The sequence below is a fragment of the Canis lupus genome, chromosome 14 (genome assembly GCF_003254725.2).
Source record: "Canis lupus dingo isolate Sandy chromosome 14, ASM325472v2, whole genome shotgun sequence".
Taxonomy (NCBI): Eukaryota; Metazoa; Chordata; class Mammalia; order Carnivora; family Canidae; genus Canis; species Canis lupus.
This window is the reverse complement of record NC_064256.1, coordinates 21,044,604-21,064,792: the sequence shown is the minus strand read 5'-3', so window position 1 is coordinate 21,064,792 and position 20,189 is coordinate 21,044,604. Positions and strand designations below refer to the sequence as shown.

Here is a 20,189-nt window from a genome sequence, read left to right as displayed (position 1 = left end):
GGTGTCCCAGCATTTCACTGCATCAGTATCTTTGAGGTAAATACCTAGTAGTGCAATTGCTGGGTCCTATGGTAGAGGATCATGATTTTCTATTGGGGTAACTGCCTTCGGTCACTTGCTCCTCCACTTTTTTTTCTCCTTCCTTCTTTTTTTTTTTCCTCCATTCTTGCTTTTATGTTTTCAATTGTAGATGTTAAGCACTGTTTGAGCTGCTTGTCTGTTTTGCCCTTAGGATGCCATGTTCTATAAGTGAGTAAAGCCTTCTTTGCTGTTCCTCTGATCTAGCTGGCCATTACAGTAATTGTGGCTTCCTGATTTCTGGGGGTTAACTATCACCACCTAGCCACTGTTACTCTAGGGTGTCATCATCCCTATAGATACTAACAAGCCCTGTTCTGTGACTGTATCTCCTACTATCAGTCCTGGCCTGCAAAAAAGGCCACGACAAATTCCTAGAGATGCTTATGTTTTTCTCACCAGCTTATTGCTGATGGTGTTGGTGAAGGGTATGTGTTCAGCACCCTACTATATAACCCAACTCTTGGATATGTCTTCAGCCTTATATAATCTATTCATTCTAATATAATCTACTTTCTTCAGCCTCTTTATTCCTATATATGCTATCAGTCAGGGCACCTCACACATTTTCACTGCATCAAGTGTAGGCTACAACTTTTTTAGACTTCTAAGAACCCCTGGGTCCTTGCCAGAGTATAAAATCACATATCCCAAAAAAGTACCCCCAAACTAGTGAATTCTTGCCTATCCAGACTTTATTCTGGTTCCCTTAAGCCCCTCAAAAATCCAGTCTCTGTGCTGTTCCCCTTGCCCCCAAAGGCACATGCTAATTCTTACAACTCTTGGTGATTCATCAGTCTCTTTACTCTCTTGTCAGGCAGACAGATTATGCTGGGAGGGCCATCAGACAGTGGTATTGGTCAGACTCAGAGAGAGGGAAAGATTTGGAGGGAGGGAGGAAGTGAAGAAAGGTTAGTTTTAGATTGCAGTGCAATTTTATAAGGTTTTAGCAATGCTGACAGGGAGTCCTTGAGCCAGTTACCTCTCAGAGAAATCTTCCATCTCCCAAGAATAGGCCTACCTCAGTGTCTGCCATGCTCAGTCAACTGGGAGAGCAGCCTGTGGAAAGCATGGCCTTGGTCAAACATGGTGATGGATTTCAGAGCAAAGCAGCTGTTAGTTATGCTGTCTGCAATAGGAGATCAGAGAGGCAGGTTTTCATGGCCACCACATTCCATCCAGGACATGAGTTGGGATGACTTGAATGGCTGTGGGTTGGCTTGGTTTCCATCCACATGGCCACTACACGGTCACTGGGCTTGTGTGTGGTCCAGATGTCTCAGGATGGTTGTACTTCTTACACAAGTAATTGTACTTCTTGGCTTAGGAACAAAGAGTGAGTGTGCTCAGAGACCTAAAAGAAAACTATAAGTCTTATCATAACCGTGTCCTGGACCCCACCCAGCATCACTTCCCCCATAATCCATCATCAGACTCCATGTGGAATGGCACAAGACTAGCTATCACAGTGGAATGCATACGTCTCTCAGCTCATGTAATATTTCATGTGCCTACTCCAAGGGGCTCTAGCCTTTTCACCATTTGGTCTTTACTCATGGAATCATTGAGAGTTTGGTCTGTCATAGCAACTCATGAGTTCTTGATTTATTCTTGGTCCTTTAGTGTAAGCTTGAGAAACTTTTTTTCCCCTGGTACTTTTTTTTTTATTAGGTTGCTTTTAAACCTATTTAAGACCCTCATTATTTTTATCTTTAAAAATATAATTCCTGCCTTCAAAGAATTTCAATATCTCTGTGCCATAGGGCACTTAGAGAAAAAGCATATAATTTTTATTAAAAGAAATCTTATAGTTCAAGATGACCCTACCACCAAAACACCATGGAGATACTCTTCCTGAAAAGGTAAAAGTCTGTCTTCAGATGTTTTTCATGACTCACCCACTATTTATTTTAAATCTCTCTAGGCATGAAATAACTTTTTGAGAAAATTTTCTACTAAAATTGTTTATAGACATATTTCCTAGTCCAATAGCAATAAACATAATTTTCTGGTGTAAATTTTTTTTAAAATTTAAAGAACTGTAAAACATTTGGGATCTGTTCACCTTACCCTGTTTTTCTTATTCCAACATTTGAGACCGTCTTTGGGCAAAAGTGGCTCTGGTGAAGGAGATAAAGGAAAGCTTCCCAAAAAGCCACACACATTCCCTTGTAAAAATAAAATCACAGTCTTGGGTTGAGATCAGCCAGGGTGGCAGCCTGTAAGTTCATTATCAGTCTTTAACATGGCCTTAATGTATTTCCCCGTCCCCTTGTCATAGCAAAATCCTAATCAGGCTTTCCCCAAGCAAAGGATTTATCCACACTGGTGCAGAACTTGTTTGGAACATTTTATTGGCAATACTGGTGTCATATTCAGGAACCACAGACTTTTGTTGGGACTGTGTTAGCTTGAATGACAAGTATCAATGGTCAACTACATTTGAAATATTGTTCAAGTACCTAGAAATAATAGGCATTAAAATTCATTCCGTTCCCTGCAACAAACCTCTAAAGATTTCTTGTCCTCAGTGGAACCGGCATACTGTAATTGTTATTTGGAACTTAATGTAACTTCAACAGCAGCAGAGAGACAATACAGTCCTCTCATTATGCACATGCTCTAGGATCGTTTATTTTAATGCTCTCAAATAAATATGTTCCATGCAGCACACCACAATAAATAAGGAGCAGCAATGTTCTTCTAGTAAATCCATTCATAATGTGAGTCACCATGTAAAACACCACATCTCAAGTCTTTGGCCCTGTACCATATCATGAAGCACACCACATCTGCACCTAATCATATCTGGCTTCATATGGATTTAATAGGACTATGCCAGAAGTGCATGTAAGAACAAATTTAACCAGAGGTTTCCAGCTATTAAATACAGCTACTAAGTAGTTAAAAGGCAACAACTAAACCCGTAAAGCCTACACCCCTCCCCCCATTTTTGAGACAAATATAAAGATAGAAATGCTCTGGTGAATTTCAGGTCAGTGTAAAGTGGGGTGGATACATTTGGAATATTCAGAGCAAAGCTGGCACAATATGACACCCGAATGTCACGCAACACTGATACTAAACGGACACTGAATATAAGTGGAATCCATGAGTGCAGAGCTGAGTTCTAGAAGGTGAAGGTGGGGGCGGGGTAGGAGGTGCTTCTTTTCTACTAGGCAGATAACTCAACCGTGCCTTCCTCCTCACTATCAGCTCTGTTAGCGCGAATCTCCACAAGGGTCCTGGCAAATCGGGTCCATTCGTCATTGTGGGGAACTGCAAGCTGCAAAGCAAATTAATGGAAAATGGTGAACAAAATATCTTATAGGACTGAAAGCCTAGAAGCCCACATGCCTGCCCCTCCTGAAGCAGCCATTTCTCTTGGAATGTAAAGGAAACCAGATCTTCGTCCCTGAATTGGCCCTGAAGTGTTTCTCTTAAACTGAAGAGGTGAAATGTCGATCTCAGGTGAAAAAATCACTCATAAAATTTGTAAAACTTCAAAAAACTTATGTAAACTATACAATTACAGGAGCCAACCTGACCTTCAGCTCAGGTCATGATTTCAGGGTCCTGGGATGGAGCCCTGCATCCAGCTCCCTGCTCAGGAAGGAGTCATCTTCTCCCTCTGCCCTTCCTCCCTCATTCTCTCTCTCAAATAAATAAATAAAATCTTAAAAAAAAAAAAAAAAGAAAAGAAACAGAGTTAAAGTGAGCACAGCAATAGAAATTGCATAATCGATTCAGATTTTGAAATAACTATGGTATTGCCTTTCTAAGTCCATGCTATTGGTCCTTTTTAAAAAGTGTGGCTAATGCACTAATACGCATGGCAAAAGTACAGTTCACACATACAAAGAAATCTTTTTTTTTTTTTAAACCGGGGGCGAGCGCGAGCACAGGCCCCCACTACCACAAATTGCGCAGTCGAGTTTCCCGCGTTTGGGGAAATCGCAGAGGTCAGCACGGCCCGCGTGCAATGGCCGAGCCTTGCCCCGGGAGAACCACCTGCAGGATCATGGTGTCTCCCCCGCCAGGTAAGTATCATACAAAGAAATCTTACTATGAAATAGTAATTTGGCTTTTTCAGCAAGATCTTACCAAGAGTTTTGTTCTAAGTACTTTACATGTATTAACTCATTCCTCACAGCAACCCTATGTAGAGTAATATTAGTATTTCCATTTTCAAGGCACAGAAATATTAAGTCATCTTAGAAAGACTGCATTAGCTAGCAAATACCAATGCCAGTGTTCTCTAGCTCCAGGATCTGCATCCCTGACCAGTATGCTATACTGATCTGTCAGAAAGAGGGGTTTATAAAATTTCCCAAATATTATCTTTTTCTATGCACGATTCAGTGAGGAGAAAATTAATCCCACCTGATACAAATTGGGTGTATGGATTTTGTTAGTTCATTTAAAGGATAGTAATTTCTTTACATAGCATCCAAAAAATGAGTTGCTTAAGGATACCATGCAAGTGTTTGGAATGGAAAAGAGAATTATTTGAAGATGAGAAGCAGGACCAAGTAGAAGTCTGAATGGTTTTTATAGAGAATAAAATTGATTTAGACTATAAAGAGGACTGCCCTATGAGATGGGGTGACCCATCTATAGGTACCTGTGCTGCACCTAGTCCATAAACATTAATAGCATTCATCTTAATATACATTTTTGAAAATAGAGAGGAAGCAAATAAAGCTAAGCTTTTTGGTCACTTTTAGAGCTGAAAAATTACCCACTATATATAGCCAAATGATTAGGAGTTTAAATTTTTATTACAGGGAATGATATTCTCAGATAATGTCTAAGAACTTCTTGGAGGATGGCATCATCAGTCGACAATGTATATCCTGCAATTAGTGTTCTGGTCCTAAGTTTTAAACATTTCAATAATATAATTCTGGAAATGATATACAGGTGTGGGAGTAAGGTCTTTACTTATTTTGAGAAATGCAGTACCAAGAAGAAGTCTCATTTGGTCATATGAATGAGTTTTTGAATGGTTAACTACTTCCCTAGTTACTGAAATGAATCCAAATTTCTCCTTAGGCAACGACAGAAGTTCACAATAGCATTGAATGACAGTTACCCCTTTGCTCAGTCCATTTTCCCTACTTTGAGCTCTTTTCCTAGGTTCCACCATTCTTCATTTTTCTCTTCAATTTTAGAAAATACTGCACCAGAAAAATGAGGCTTCCAAAATAAATTCTCAAAAGAGCTAACAAAAGCACAAGCGGCAAAGGATTGGTATCATATTTATATGAAAGAATAGGTCCACAATTTCTTTTCTCTCCTCCAACTCCTGACCAAGTCCTTCCAAAAAAAGTCACAACACTAAAGCCTAGGGAGAGACAAAGCCAACTGTGATAACATGATTATAACTTTTTCTCATATGAGGTGAGAATCAAGCTATCGCTAACGCACCTCATAATTTCACATAACTTGAAGTCCTGGAAAAAAGCAGGCCTTCCTAATAATACACTACACAATATATGATACAGTGTATTGCTCCAGGAGTTTGTCTCCTAAACACTGTGTTATTGCTGAAATATGATGCCATACCAAATGTTTTATTGATAGCAACCTATAGAAACTATATACTCAAGAAAACAGGTAAATACATTGTGCATAGTTGCATGCAGTAGTAATGGCAAGACTGTTAAGAAATGATACTAATAAAGATTAGGACACATTAAGGTTTGGCTATGTGCCCAGATACAGTTGGAGACAGAATTGAGTATCACTTAATGACATTTAAGTTGCACATCTAACTTTTCAAAATTCAAAAATGAATTTTGTTAATGCCAACACCTGTCCTTAAAAATACAGGTTTGCAAAAAAAAATAATAATAATAATACAGGTTTGCCCTCACAAAAGAGTTCATAATATTCTAACATATCTTGTCCTCTTTTTGATCTGTGCAAGTTTCATTTAGGTTGGAAATATTAGAAGTTAAAAAAAAATAAAAAGACATTCTACCAAGTATTTTTCTCTCTAGAATACCATACACTTCACAGAAATGTTAGTTTGCTTTGGTCCACAAACAAAACCACCACAACAAAAAAATGTTCCAGAGTAGAACACAATGGTAACACAATTGCTTCTAGAAACTTAAATGTGCCTACCTCATCTTATTACACTTTCTCATTTGGTTGGCTATAAAAATAACGCAAGCTGGCTGTAATGTTAGATTTAGAAGGTGAACTGCACACTTCCGCATTTTTAGAATTAAGTATCACCATCAGGAAGCACTTTAAGTATACTCTTAGCTTGAATGTGTGAATGTGCATTCACAGGCGGTTTCCCCACCCAAAGTAATAATTTTTGGCATTTGAATTACTTGTAGGTAAGATCAAACAGACGTCCCAACAAACAAAAAAGCACTCCTTTCATTTTACATTTGTGGCTGTAAACAGCTTCCGTGTGGACAGAAGTGTCCTCCGTATCCTCTGTATCCTCCGTATCCTTGGCACTCCTGACACTTCTCATCTGGTTCTATCTGATTAGCCATGGCTGGAAAGGAGGCTCATGAGCATAAATTCATCTGAGACTTTCTCCAATAATATTTTAATCATTAAGTAGGAAAATTCTCTAAGACTGCTCTCATGTTCCTCTAACTAGCACACAAATGTATTCAGTTGGCACAGAGTACCAACTATAGCCTGCACTATGCTAGGGATTAAAGATACAGCAGTGAATAATTTTGGCATATGATGACCATGAAAAACAGGCTCAAATGATCATGTTTTCTTAAGTCAGAATGTGTGAATACTGGCATAGGTGCGACGTTCAAAAAATGAAAAGCCTAAAATGTATCTTCTTACAGTGACAACTGCAACACCTCCCAGTACAGGTTGTGAGTCAAGCAAGTAGCAGGGAAGCAAATGGCATGTTAATGACATGGCTTCAGTATCTCTTTACATTTCTATCAAGGCATTAAAGGCTAGATTCAGAGCAAAACAGTTCAGGATAATTTTCAAACAATTTCCATTTCATGACAGGAAAAACACAAATTTTTAATCGTGATGAGTAATTTCAATTGATTACCAAAAATAATAATAGTAATAATAAGACGCACGGTGAAGGAAATAGCCCATAGTTATAGCAAGGGAATACCATAAAGAAGGACTTTAAAAATTGTCCAGTATTGTACTGAATCAGCGTGGATATGGAAACATTTTCTGCCTTCAGATACCTCTGCCAAAGTCGACATCCTAGGTCAGGGAAGATTCAGATTTTCCCACTGCTTCATATACAGGGTGCACCAACCAGCCAGCTCACCCCCCATTAGAAAAGTTCTAATTATTTGCAGTGTACAAAGCATTTTTATGGCACAAGCACTCAGGGCTCTGATTCCTGAGATACTAAAATCTTAGTCCTAAGAGTGACGGCCTGTTATGATATGACCCTGTTTTTACGGCCGAGGGAACTAAAGACAAAGATAGTTTCTGAGGTAGCAATTTGGCCCCAAGGAGGAGGTAAAATGAACCTCAGGTTTGGACGGGAAGTTTAAGTCCCGTTCTCATCTTGGTTACTGGCAACGGTCAGCACTTAACCTCTCATTGCCTCAATTGTAAAATGGGGATGATGGTATCTGACCCATTTATCAACAGGGATGTGAAGAGGATGAGAAAGGTAATCTAAGTGAAGAAAATACTAGGAGTTCATCGTGGAATAGTCATGCGTTTTCTTTAAAGTGTCAACCAGATTCAACATGTTCCTAATCATGATATCTAGAAGTGGCATATTTATCAATCCCACAGCGTTGTTGTGGTTTTTGTTTTTATTTTCTTAGAAAATTAATTCTGATATTTACTATGTGAGGACATTAAGGAACAAGGCACAGACCTCTTTGGACGGGTAGGGAATAGGGGAGCTAAATGATTTGCTAAAGATCACATAACTTTCACACGTTGGTGCGGGGCAATCGGGAGCCTCGGCCCTTTCTGAGATGCCAGCAGAGTGGCAGGCAGGTAATGTGTTTTGAACAACCTGCTAAAAGAATCCAAAGGTTGCATTTAAATCTTCTAAGATTCTTAGAAGATAAAAGGTCAAAAATAAAAAGCGAAAGTGTACAAGTTGTGGAGATTTTATGAGAATTGATCACGTTAGTCCCCTCCTTCCTACTTCTGAGGCCCTATGGGCCTGCCCCCTCCCGTCCGCCTCAGTGCAAGGGAGGGAGGGTGCCTCTGGATCCTGTCCCAGCCCATCCCCCAACTAACTGGCCTGACCACTGGGTGTCTGGCCTGGGCTTCCCCTGCACTTAAAGGGAGGTAGAGATTGCAGAAGAACTAAATTTTGAGACCGGAGCAGCGTTCACTTTTTCCACCTCCAGTATCAGCCAGATCACAGTTTCTTTCCCTGCTCTGCCACTTAATTTGCTGTGTGTCCTTATGAAATTTATGTTTTAATGTCTCTGATCATTTGTGAGAAAGGAATTTTGAGACCCATCTCCTAGGACTCTTGTGAATCTTAAATAGGACCTCACCACCCCCACCAAATATAGTGGGCTTAGCACAGTGCTTGGCACATTATAAACCCTGCAGAAATGATGTATCTTCTTATTTTTCCTTAATGCTTATTCCCTTCGACTCCATTTTTTTAGTTATTTTTTGCTTCATTCCTTTTCTTTCTTCCATTTTCTTCCTTTCACCTGTAGAGAGCTTCATTTTTAAAGAAATACTCCTCATTTTTATTACATTTGATTTCTTGAAAACCCACACAAATAATTTCCTAAATAGCCATACTTTTAATATGAGGTAAATTTCATGAGCTGGGTATGGGAAAGGGTTTTTTCAGAACACAAGAAAAATGAGCTCCCAGTACTTTTTATTGCTCATTTTAAAAAATCAAATGTAAAGTATAATTATTCTTTATAAATACAGATATATCTACATATATGTGCATATTTTTTATTTTTCAGATAAGGCCAGTACGGCTTTCCCTCGCTATTTCCTTGTTAGGGTACTTTCTACCGTGGGATTTTACATTTTTAGCTCAAGTCCTAAGGCTTTGTAACCGCTGAACATGCTGTTATAAAAATCAAATGACTTTTTATAACCAGGGTTAAATACACAAATATCATTCATGTGTCCCTTTTTATAAGCACATGGCTAACAATTTTGAACAGTCCACAGTCAAGCCTCCCTCATTTGTTAGTAATTTTAAAGGGTTTATAGTGCCTAGCAGCTGATTTTAAAAAGCTGCCTTATCTGCAGTAACTCCTACCAGCCCGATGTTGAATTTTTTATGGTAAAAATATCTGTCTCAGACATTGCTTATATAAAAGTAGGTTAATTAAAAAAAAAAAATCTTGGACGATTAAGACAAAAAACTATTCCGTGATTTCAGTTTGGTTTCTCAGATACATTAAGCATGCCAAACAAATTAAAATGAATAGGACTCCAAGTTTCAGGATAAGTATTCCATGGATGTGTGGCTCATCAGCATCTCTGTAATCTTTTAATTAAATGGAGTCATTAAAAAAAAAGTCTGGGACAATTATGTTAACCATTGATTCTGAACACATACACGACAGTCTACCTCCTGTATTAACCTAAAAATTAAAGTTTTCTGTTAGAAAGATATCTTACAAATTACCTTTTCACTTTAATACGCATTGATTTTGTTGTTGTTGTTTTAATGCATTTACAGAAACCGTGGAAGCGAATGTGGGTTTCCACAGAACGACTGCTAAACCTCTTCTAAGCCCTAAAAGGTTTTTTAAAAGTGCAATTATTAATGGCACCCCAATTCAGGAGATTGTGGACTTACTGGTGTACAAATACACGTTTGTGTTCAGAGGAAGCCGAGATTTCTTAGGACAATTCCCTCCGCCACACACACAGATGGAAGCAAAGTGGGAGGTAATAAGCAATGAAACAGCCGCTGGAACGAGCAAGCGTACTCGCTTCACATAAATACAAGCTCCACTGTATTTAACTCGTGGGGGCGTCTAGCATCACTGGTAACAATGGATGAAACCACGGACCCAAATCCCAAGCCAGAGTGCAGGATACAGAGCGGGTAAACACGCTGGTTCTACCACAGAAGATACGCTGTGTGGTAACTCCGCATGTACAGTCCTTTGAGGGAAGGCCAGAGGCTGGAGGTTCCATCAGTCTCCATTCGGCAGCATCTGCTATTCCCAGTCAGTAGGTTAACATTTCTGTGAAACTTAGCAGGATGCAAACCTACAGTAGTCTGACGAGATCTACTTTTGGTTAAGAAAGAAAGAAAACCTATTTTATCATAAAAATCCTATCTAAGGGACCCCTCATCTACCAGAGAAGCTTGAGATTGCTCTTCCAAAGTTCTCTTCCTGGTATCTTTATTTTTTTTTTAATTTTATTTATTTATTCATGAGAATACACAGAGAGGAGAGAGAGAAGCAGAGACACAGGCAGAGGGAGAAGCAGGCCCCATGCAGGGAGCCTGATGTGGGACTCGATCCCGGGTCTCCAGGATCGCACCCTGGGCTGCAGGCAGCGCTAAACCGCTGAGCCACCAGGGCTGCCCTTCCTGGTATCTTTAAATGAGTGGTTGACTTTTATAGAATGTTTGTGAGAACACCACTTTAAAAAAAAAAGCCATTACCACCCAATTAAGGAAAGATATAAAGGTAGGACATAAAGTCAAAAGTAAACAGTAATAAATATGGGTCTATATCAATTTCAATATGCCAGCAACCATCGAAGGAAATAATTTATAATTACTATTTTTTTAACGTACTTCATGTTAAAAATTTAGCATTATAGGAAGCTCGATGAAATGCTGGAGTTCTTACCTGCAGAGGGAAAAAAGAATCACAGCTGAAGAAGAAAGAGTTAATTTACTAAGGCCTACCGATGACCTTGCTCACATTTGTATTAAAATCTCATCATCCTTTTTTTCTTGAGAACTCTCTTAAGCATTATTTTTTTTCCTATTATTTGGAACAATCTTTTCCTCTGCCCAAAAAATGGAAAAAGTGCTAAAAACATTGGCTGATGGGCAATAATGGAAAATAAACTTTGTAAACTTCAATTACCACTCTTTTTCCATAACAGAAAAGATCAAGAAAATGACAGGGAAACAACAAAGCATGTGCTACTCAAGCTGCTCTGTCATATTAGCTGACTAAACATATATCCCTTTCCTTCCTGATATTATTAACCATAGGTTTTCTAGTAAATTCCTAGCAACCACTGCATCTAAGCAGTTTTGACAAAAAGAAAGCTTATTGCTAAACACCTTAAAAACATTTACCAAGGTAATAAAAGAAATGTCATTCCCTCCTACTGAATGTTTGGGCATAAAAGAGGTATTTTTATAATGTAGTTCATGATTTACCATAGCTATAGTGTCCAAAAAAAGCACAATGAAAAGGAAGCATTTTTCCAGTGGTTTGACAACTATTTGAATCAACTGTTAGGCTTTCATTACACTAGTGGCCAATTGCTCACTTTTAAAAGCGCGGGAGGGGCGCGGGCTTGGGATAGGGAGCGGGGAAGAAGCACGAGCCCTCTTTTCCAGATATATTTTCTATATATCCTTCTCTGTGCAGCAAATATAGTTAAATGGATTATTTTTTCCTGTCCATCAATCTAGAGTCAACCTGGAGGCTGCATTCGGGGTGCTTCATACGATTAAGCTTTCCTTTAACCTCAACTTTCACACCTGAGACATTGATTCACCCAAATACTGATGAAGCGCCTGTTCTGTGCCAGGCACTGTGCTGGGCCAGGTTAGCCTGTTCAAATAGACAACTGGTAAGTATCTGCTTTGCATATGTTTCTGTGGACGTGGCACTCTAAACATTAGAAAAACCCTACTGAGGAATGTGATTAACCTAAGGAAGTCTACCAAACTAATACATAAAAATAAAAAAATGTTTCCTAAATCAAAAGGGTGGCTGGTTTTTAGGCTACTAGAAGATGTTCGCTTTTTACCTATGGGTCCTTTATGCTAAGATAAATAAAAATAAAATATCTCATCTAAATGTTGAGAAACTCTTGTGTGGCCACAAGGAGAAAGACCTTAGGGAACAGACCACTGATCAGTTTTATCTGCCATCCTAAAAAGTAAGAGTGCAAAATTTATTCAACAATGTTAAGCCTTGATAGTTCCTAAATGATAAATAATTCATGTTTTAAAATGTAGATGTTCTGATAGCTGACATCCTCAGAAATTCATGCAAACCTTCTTTGAAATTAGAACAGAACGATTCATTCACTTCCTCACTTTACAAGTCCAACCTATATAGCATATAAATATTTACGCATAAACGTGCATAAGCAGATACTTGATTTCATACCATTTTTTAGATATACCAATAGTAGCACATATACTCCTGTGAGAAACAAACAACTCTCCATTTCCATACAGGCCAGTGTTAATCCAGCCTCACAGATGATTGGAGCAGCTTCATGCTCGGCTGGTCTAAGCTGTGATTTGAGGCTACTGTTCTAAGCAGTAATTTTTCAAGATAAAATTTAGCAGTTTTGAAATTCTAAAACTAAACACAATTTTGTCAGCCATAAAAAAAAATTTAACACTATAATTAATGACTGCTTCAAAATCCAAACTGCTATTGAAGATGACAGTTTGAAATCACAGAAGAATCATAAAGATGATTAATTATACAAACTGGTACTTGTTTCAGAAGGTTTATATTCATAGACCATTTATCACCAAAATGGGAATATATGAATTTCACTGAATATTGCAAATTACTATGCACACATTAATTTGGTTTTTATAAAATTAGATATTAGGGTTTTCTTTTCACTGAATCAACTTCTCCATAATACATAAAAGTCAGAAGTATTTTCTTATCAATCCAGAAAAAAAAGTGGCTTGAAAAGATATTAATCCTATAAATTCATTTTTATAAGCTAATGTACCTGAATAAGCACACTATTTATATAATAATTAGTTTAATTATGGTCTTTTACATATATAATTACCAAAATGAAAGCCACTGCTACTACATTCACTATAAGATGAGTAATTATAACATTAATTGGAATTAATAGTGCTTTTTCTTTTTCTTTTTTAAATTAAGCACTTTTCCTAGAAGAAATCAAGTTAATACTAAAATTACAATCATACATTTTAACCAAATTATTTTATTTCAAATACATGTAATTTATTATGACATGGAAACGAACTAATATATTACTTCAAAGTAGCTTATTTTAGGTAATTATATTTATTAGCACCCCAAATCTGCTCATACAAATATGCCTTTCTGCTTTTTGACTTGACTGCATAGTGTTGTGGCTATGCCAATAGAAATTCAGGTAAAAACTGAAAAGTCCCATTGAAAATCCCAATGGTTTGTTTCTGTGTCACCAAATATCTCGATATTATAGACAGAACTAAGTATTTGGATTTGCAGTTTTTATCTGGATGTTTGGCACCACAGAATAATTTATGCCAAAGTCTTTTCTTTTCCAGGAAGTGTTTGGCATCAGCTAAAGAAAATAATAATGTTTATCCATTGAAGAGTAAAGCCAGGACTTGCAAAGACCTTCAAGAATCGAGCAACTTGTGGCCACACTCACTTAATGAGAAACACAAGTGTTGGGGTGATTATAAGTGGACCTGGGGAAGCTGAGCCCAGCTCCCCTCTCCTTCTGGAAGCTGCCACAGCTGAGCCATGCTATCGGGTTCGTCATCAGCAGGGGCTGATGGCTTCCTAAAGCACAATAATTAAGTGAACGGATTTCAAATCCAGTTTGTTTTCATTAAGGGACTCTCACTTGAATTAACCCCCAAATCTCAGTTTAACTTAATATTCTGTGTTCTGCACACCCCCTCCCCATGGAGGGGGGATTATTTATATTCAGGGCACCAACTTCTTGGGGAAGACTGATGTAGGCCCGTCCTGCAAGTAGTTCCACAAAGCTAACAATTACTGCTTAAGTGTAATCCACTTAAAAACCAGAAACGTATTGTATTTATTTTGTGTCACTCAAATTCTTTTGAACTCCCAGCACTTCCAGTTTATCAGATTCCTCTATATTTGACCGCTCTTTAAAGTGCAAGAGAGATGGCTCATGGAATCGCTTCCTTCTGTCCGAATGCTAGCGGGCTGAGAAAACTGTGGGAGGCGCTTTTGAATAATCCTCACCCATTACACCTGGACCACAGTTCCAAAGTCTATCGCCATAGGCCGTTTTTCCCACTGGGATCCCAAATAAACTGTCATCCTAGTTTTTCCCTTCAGTTCTAAAATACACTCAGGCAAACCTTTACATCACGCTTTACCTTTTTAGCGGGTCCGTTTGATCTTTCACATTCACCTGCATTTTTCCTTTCCAAGAACTTTTCAAGACCCTTTTGATGGTATTAATGAACGTCAAACTTACTCTACTTCTTGAAATCTGTAATAAAATGACTGCTATTCTTTCAGCCCCCATAGAGCCATATGAAACAAGTGATTTGAAATGCCGCTGCAGTTCAGGGTTAAAATGTAAAGATGAATGCATGTTTTCTTAGGCAATTAGTGAGTGGGATACCAAACCAATAAAGCTGAGGGCACTGAGATTTATTCATCTCCCAAATTAGTTTTTAAGTTGCCATTTTATTTTTCAAGTTCGGCTGTAAACTGAAAACGACTTTGGAATTTTATCATTTGACTACTGTGGAAATATAATCAGGGATTTGAAACTTATGTGTATTTATCACAACTGAAAACAAAATCTTCCCTGGAAGAGGTTAATGGAAAAAGAAATAACAGGAGGTGGAGGATAAACTGCTTCTTTCAAAACTGGAGCTGCAAACAGCATTCTAACTAATTCAGATAAGCAGCAAACATAGTTGTTAGGGGATATTTATGACAGCCCATCTGTGTGACAGCACTGAAGCATTAACAATAGCAACGGGCTTTCTATAAAACACATCTGCAAGACAGGTAGATAGGCTGACTATCAATCATCAGGACACGTGAATAATTCTATACTCACTGGCCCATGTGCTATTAAAATCAGCTCCATGTATATATAGAAAAGCTTGCTATTCAGTAAAGGAGCCATGGTGGTGAGTAATTCTTATTTTTAATTCCTTAGAATATGTGTGTTCACACATCATTAAAAAAAATCCAACAATGATTAACAGCTCTCGACGAGTATATTCTGAAGCAGCATACACTCAACGTTTTGGGGTTATATTTTTAGTTAACTTATGACTTGTTATCCATGTTTCAATTAATTGAATGGGATCATAGAGCCCCACAACAAACAGACTGCATCCTGCAGTTTGAAGAGAAAGATCCTCAAAATTTATTCAAGAGCTACGCTCATCTTCAACTGTAGATCTTAGAAAATTTAAATGGTACATGCAACCACTGCCTATTTAAATAACTTTCAGGATGTACAAATAGCATAAAAATCATAGCAAATAAAAAAGGGGTCTTCTCTGTCTTTCACTGAATTCACATAACTTCCATTTATGCTAATGGGAGTTAAGCACCTGCTTCGCAAAGAAAATAGACCCCTATCTGTGAAAATAAATGTGTACAGTATATTTTCCAGATACGATGCTGAAATCAAACAACCAAAAATGTGTGCTATATCAACAAAGCATCATGTGGCCTACCTGAAAACATTGCTGTTTTATATTTTACCTCATTAGTTATAGGTCCAAGACATTACTCATGCCTTTGCCATTTAAATGCAACAAAAAGGAAAATGGGGTGGGGGATGGACATACTCAATCTAGTGATTTCAGTGAGCTCGTACACAATCCTCTGTTTACCCCTTCAGAAGTTCATAATAAATTGCATCAGTAAATCTGGATTCAGGCCGCTGCTCTCTGCCATCATCGTAGAAGTCATGGAGGATAATTGTACCTAATAGAGGAGGGCATGATCCTGGGGACACTGCTGGGACTCCCTGCAGCAGCTGCAGCCTCAGCTGGGTTAGGAATGAGACAGATGACTCTTCACGACCGCTGACACCAGAGTCCCTCCCTGCAGTGCTCTCCGGGTTGCGTGCCAGGTCTCCCAGGAAGCACGTCTACTTGGACCTGAATGGGGACATCTCTACTGGTAGTCACAGAGGGAGTTCCTGATGATGGTGTGACAATGGAATGACAGAGAGAGGCTATCTGTCTCCACTCCACCTGTAGTAGGCATCCTAGATATCTTCCCTAAAACTCTATTATACCTTCCGTTGAACTTACAATATGATGGAAACAAGGGTGTGGGAAGGTGAATGAGAATATCCAGTATTGCTTCAGCTCCATTTGTATGGCCTCATGATGTTTGTAATCTACAGCCATTGCTATTCCCATTCAACATATTTTGCCTGTCTTCCTTCCTTTCATCCTTCCTTCCTTCTTTCCTCTCTTTTAGAGAGGGAGGTGGTGAGGGGCACAGAAGGAGAGGGAGAGAGAATCTTAAAGCATGGAGCCTGACACGGGGCTTGATCTCACGACCCTGAGATCATGAGCTGAGCTGAAATCAAGAGTTTGGTGCTTAATCGACTGAGCCACCCAGGTGCCCCACACATTCAACATTTTTAGATAATCTTAAGACACAGATGATAATAATAAGATCACACAGCCTGTACTACATATAATGACCACATTTCTAAAGATTTCTCCTTTTCCCTAATGGTCTAGGTCAAGGCCATAACTTTTCATTTCCGATTCACGTCATGAGTGGGATTAAGAGCAAAACTCTTGTGGCAAGATTGGCTACATAATTTTGCAGGGTCCAGTGCAAAATAAAAATGTGGGGTGCCTTGTTGAAAAATTTCTTAGCAGTTGCAAGACAGTGACAGCTAAGCAATAAAGCAAGCTCAGGACACCTCTATGCACAGGGTCTGTGAGATTGCCCAGGTGATGCAACCATGAAGCCAGTCTCATTCCTGGAATAGGACCCTGGTGAGGAAGAGCCTGCTGCCCCTCCTTCTTCCTCAAACAAGCCAGGGACAAATGAATGTGAGGTGTCTTCCCGCAGACAGAAACCTATTCAATGTACTGAGGTCTCAAAGAAAATGGATCAACAAAGTATACTCTAAAAACCACCATTTACTTTCTTGTCCAGATTGTATTATAAGGCTTATTTAAAACCGTTTCATCTTCTTTCCTAGAGGGTTCCATAAAGCAACATTTTCTGTCCAAAGGCCAGCATGACCTCGGTGAGGGGTTCAGTGTTAATGGGGACCAGAGGACCAATTCTGAATACAGATAATGGTAGCACAGTCTACTGGCAATTTGATCCTCAATGCCATCTTTTTTCTCTTCCTCTATATTTTCTCCTTTTTAAATCACTTCCTGCTCATACCCCTTCCTCTCGTCAGCCATGCACCAGCCTTGATTTGACCTCAAATTCTAAATGGGGCCAGCTTGCTGTGAAGGCACTCTGACTGGCTTTCTGCAGTTTAGGTGATTTGGAAGGCTGGGGAGGCACTGTTTAGAGGGTACCTTTCTCTTGTAAGTACAGCTCTGCTCTGTCAGTTCTAGGCTGGTGAACGAGACAGCAATAATTACAATAATGGCGGCACTTGTCCATGAAGTGAGCTACCATCCCTCAGAAGTGGGCTTCAGCTAAGTTCTGCTTCCCTTTCAGTACATGGAGACTCTATACAGAGTTGGCCTTGAGAGATTTAAAATAGGGTAGAGATGAGCAAAGAGGAAAGGACTCTCCCCTTTATCATTCCCCAGAAATAAATATGAGCTAAATTGGTAAATACCTTACAAAAGTACTTAGGAAAAAACTATAGTTAAGACAACATTATCTTGTTAAGTCTGAGTTTTTCTGAGCTCTAGGTGGCTTTGTTTGTGACTAAACCATACAGAAAGAACTGTTAAATGTATAAGCCTACCCTGATTTTTTGGTCATTCACGGAAGAACTAGAAGATTATATAATATTACCTACTCTCAATAAAATAGTATATCCGTTTTTTTCCGGGTAGTGAATTTGTGAGGATAAGCAACCCTACAAATTGTTTGGTCTATTATGTGGCCCAGAGATCTTTCTATAGCCTGTCTAGACTCCAGACAATAGACAGACTAGCCTACAGCTACAGACATTTCTATAGTCTGTAATATCACTTAGAAAAGTAAGAGCAATAATATAAAAATGAAAACCAGGCTGACCTGCCCCTACAATAGTAGAAATATGAGTCTAACAACACTTTACAATTCAGGAATGATGATAACAACCTGGAAAGAAGTTTTAGCAGCCACATATCAGCCAAAGCAACTTTTGCAAAATCATATATCCTCCTAAAATATGAGTCATAGTCAAGTAATTCTGTCCACAGGCTTACAAAAATCACGTTATTACAGAAAGTTCTGCATATATGTCATAATGTGTTTTCTAATATGTTATAAGTTATATGTTACCTACAGATAACAAGAAATGCATATACACAATACTATACACACGCACAAAATACCTGTGGTCAACATACAGGCTTCAGAAGGCCGTTCTTGAACGGCCTTGATTGTTAAACTATTCTCCTTTTCATCCCTCTTGGACAAAACAGTTTATGTTGCATATGATCTCAAGAGAGTTAAGGGACATTATGTATAATAAGCAAGAGAGGTGGAGAAAAGAGTTTAAATTTCATCTATCTTCTGCCATTTTTGTCTCTGAGCATGTCTCCACAGCTTTTTCTCTCTCACAATTACATTTGTTATAAACGAAAAAGAGAAAGGAAAAAGAAACCTTGGGTGTTATATATATATGTGTATATATAAATACAAATATATATATGTATATATATATATATTCCTCTTTGCTAGCTTTTTAATTTTTTAGTAAATGAACTAACAAAGACTTTTTGTTGTTGCTTAGTTTTATTTTGATGGAGACAGTGAAAAAGATGCATCAAATATAACGACTAATCATTGGAGAAAATATTGCTGTAAAACCATAGGTAATATTTTTGATTCAGAGGGTATTCTCTTTCCCAAAGACTCCAACCTACGTCAATAGTCACCAGACCGTTTGCATCTTCACCATTGGGGATGAATATTAACCTGGTCTTTGTTGCTGTCAGGATGACTCAGCTGTGGCATCAGGAATACTTAAGGGGTTATCTAATGAACTAGATAACATGCAGTAAAACTGAGAGATTTTTCCATGTTGTACTTAGGGCTATAAGTCGTCAAATAGAAAACTCATTTCTCAAGTCCTTCAGTTTCTCTTTTATGGCTGAATTAAAAGCAACAACAAAACAACAACACCTAGCTTGTTTCAACATAATCGACTCCACCGTACAGCAGTATGCAGTGCATTCATCTAAGGTTCTAGTGTAGAACAAGCCATCGGGACTGCCAAATTTACAGAACGCCGACTGAGGAAACCGTACGGAACCTTCCTCGGAGTGATCGGCTCAGCCCATCACCAGGCAGGCACAGAGTACTGCCTGGGCCCAGGGTGTTATACATACAAATGTGGTAGATTTTCCCCCTGGAATGCAAATTCTAGATTCATATTACGCCAGACCAGCATTATACAACACTCTTGTTTTGTTTTGCTTGAAAGTTCAATATTTTCTTTGTCTTTAAGGAAAAAATTCTTTAACCTCATTGCAGATGAAGGTCTTTGTCAACGCTTTCCCATTTAGTAAGAATAAACAGACACATTTAAGTGCAGCTGATTTATAAGGTAATATTAAAAGCAGTATAAACATTTAAAGAGATTTATCTGAAATAAAAAATACAGATTTTTTCCCCCCTTCGATATGTGCCATGTAATTCCGGAATACCTCATATATCAGGTAATAAGATACAGCAGAGGTATATATTTCATGTAATAACTTCGAACGTCATGAAAATGGCACAACGTTCTGATTCCCCTCAGCCGCTGGAGCGTGTGTGCCGTGGAAGGGGCATGAGGTCAGCCTCTTTAACCGGCTACATTTTCCCTGAAGAGTAAGAGTCCACATTGTAAGCGAACATCATGAAAACTTGACTGGTTGTTTGCTTGTTTGTTTAACAAATCCCAAGTCCAACCCTAGCGCAACGAATTTGACAAACTCATTCTGTTCTCCTGAAATTGGTGGGAAGTGCCACGCTCCCTCACAGGATAGCTGGGAATTCTCCAGCACTCTGCAAAGCGCCTGGATCATTAACTAAAGTGTCCTGCGTGCGGAGCCTGAA

At 38.6% G+C, this 20,189-nt stretch overlaps 1 protein-coding gene, 1 long non-coding RNA gene and 1 other non-coding gene across 12 annotated transcripts in view; 1 reads left to right on the top strand and 2 right to left on the bottom strand.

The window, feature by feature from the left end:
• Positions 1 to 2,415: 2,415 nt before the first annotated feature.
• The window catches only part of DYNC1I1 (dynein cytoplasmic 1 intermediate chain 1), a 440,266-nt gene continuing 422,492 nt past the window's right edge, over positions 2,416 to 20,189 (bottom strand). For all 10 annotated transcript variants that reach the window (XM_035698496.2, XM_049093605.1, XM_025471296.3 and 7 more), the window contains one exon: positions 2,416 to 3,364. In XM_035698496.2, the coding sequence (XP_035554389.1) occupies positions 3,254 to 3,364 (111 nt within the window). In that variant the 3' untranslated portion in view covers positions 2,416 to 3,253. The remainder of the gene's footprint in view (positions 3,365 to 20,189) is intronic.
• LOC112675156 (U1 spliceosomal RNA) lies at positions 3,963 to 4,126 on the bottom strand. The gene has a single exon (XR_003145786.1). It is a non-coding gene; the product is annotated as a U1 spliceosomal RNA (small nuclear RNA).
• Positions 9,420 to 18,747, top strand: LOC125752468 (uncharacterized). The gene is made up of 3 exons (XR_007402004.1): positions 9,420 to 9,951; positions 11,675 to 11,835; positions 13,526 to 18,747. It is a non-coding gene; the product is annotated as an uncharacterized LOC125752468 (long non-coding RNA).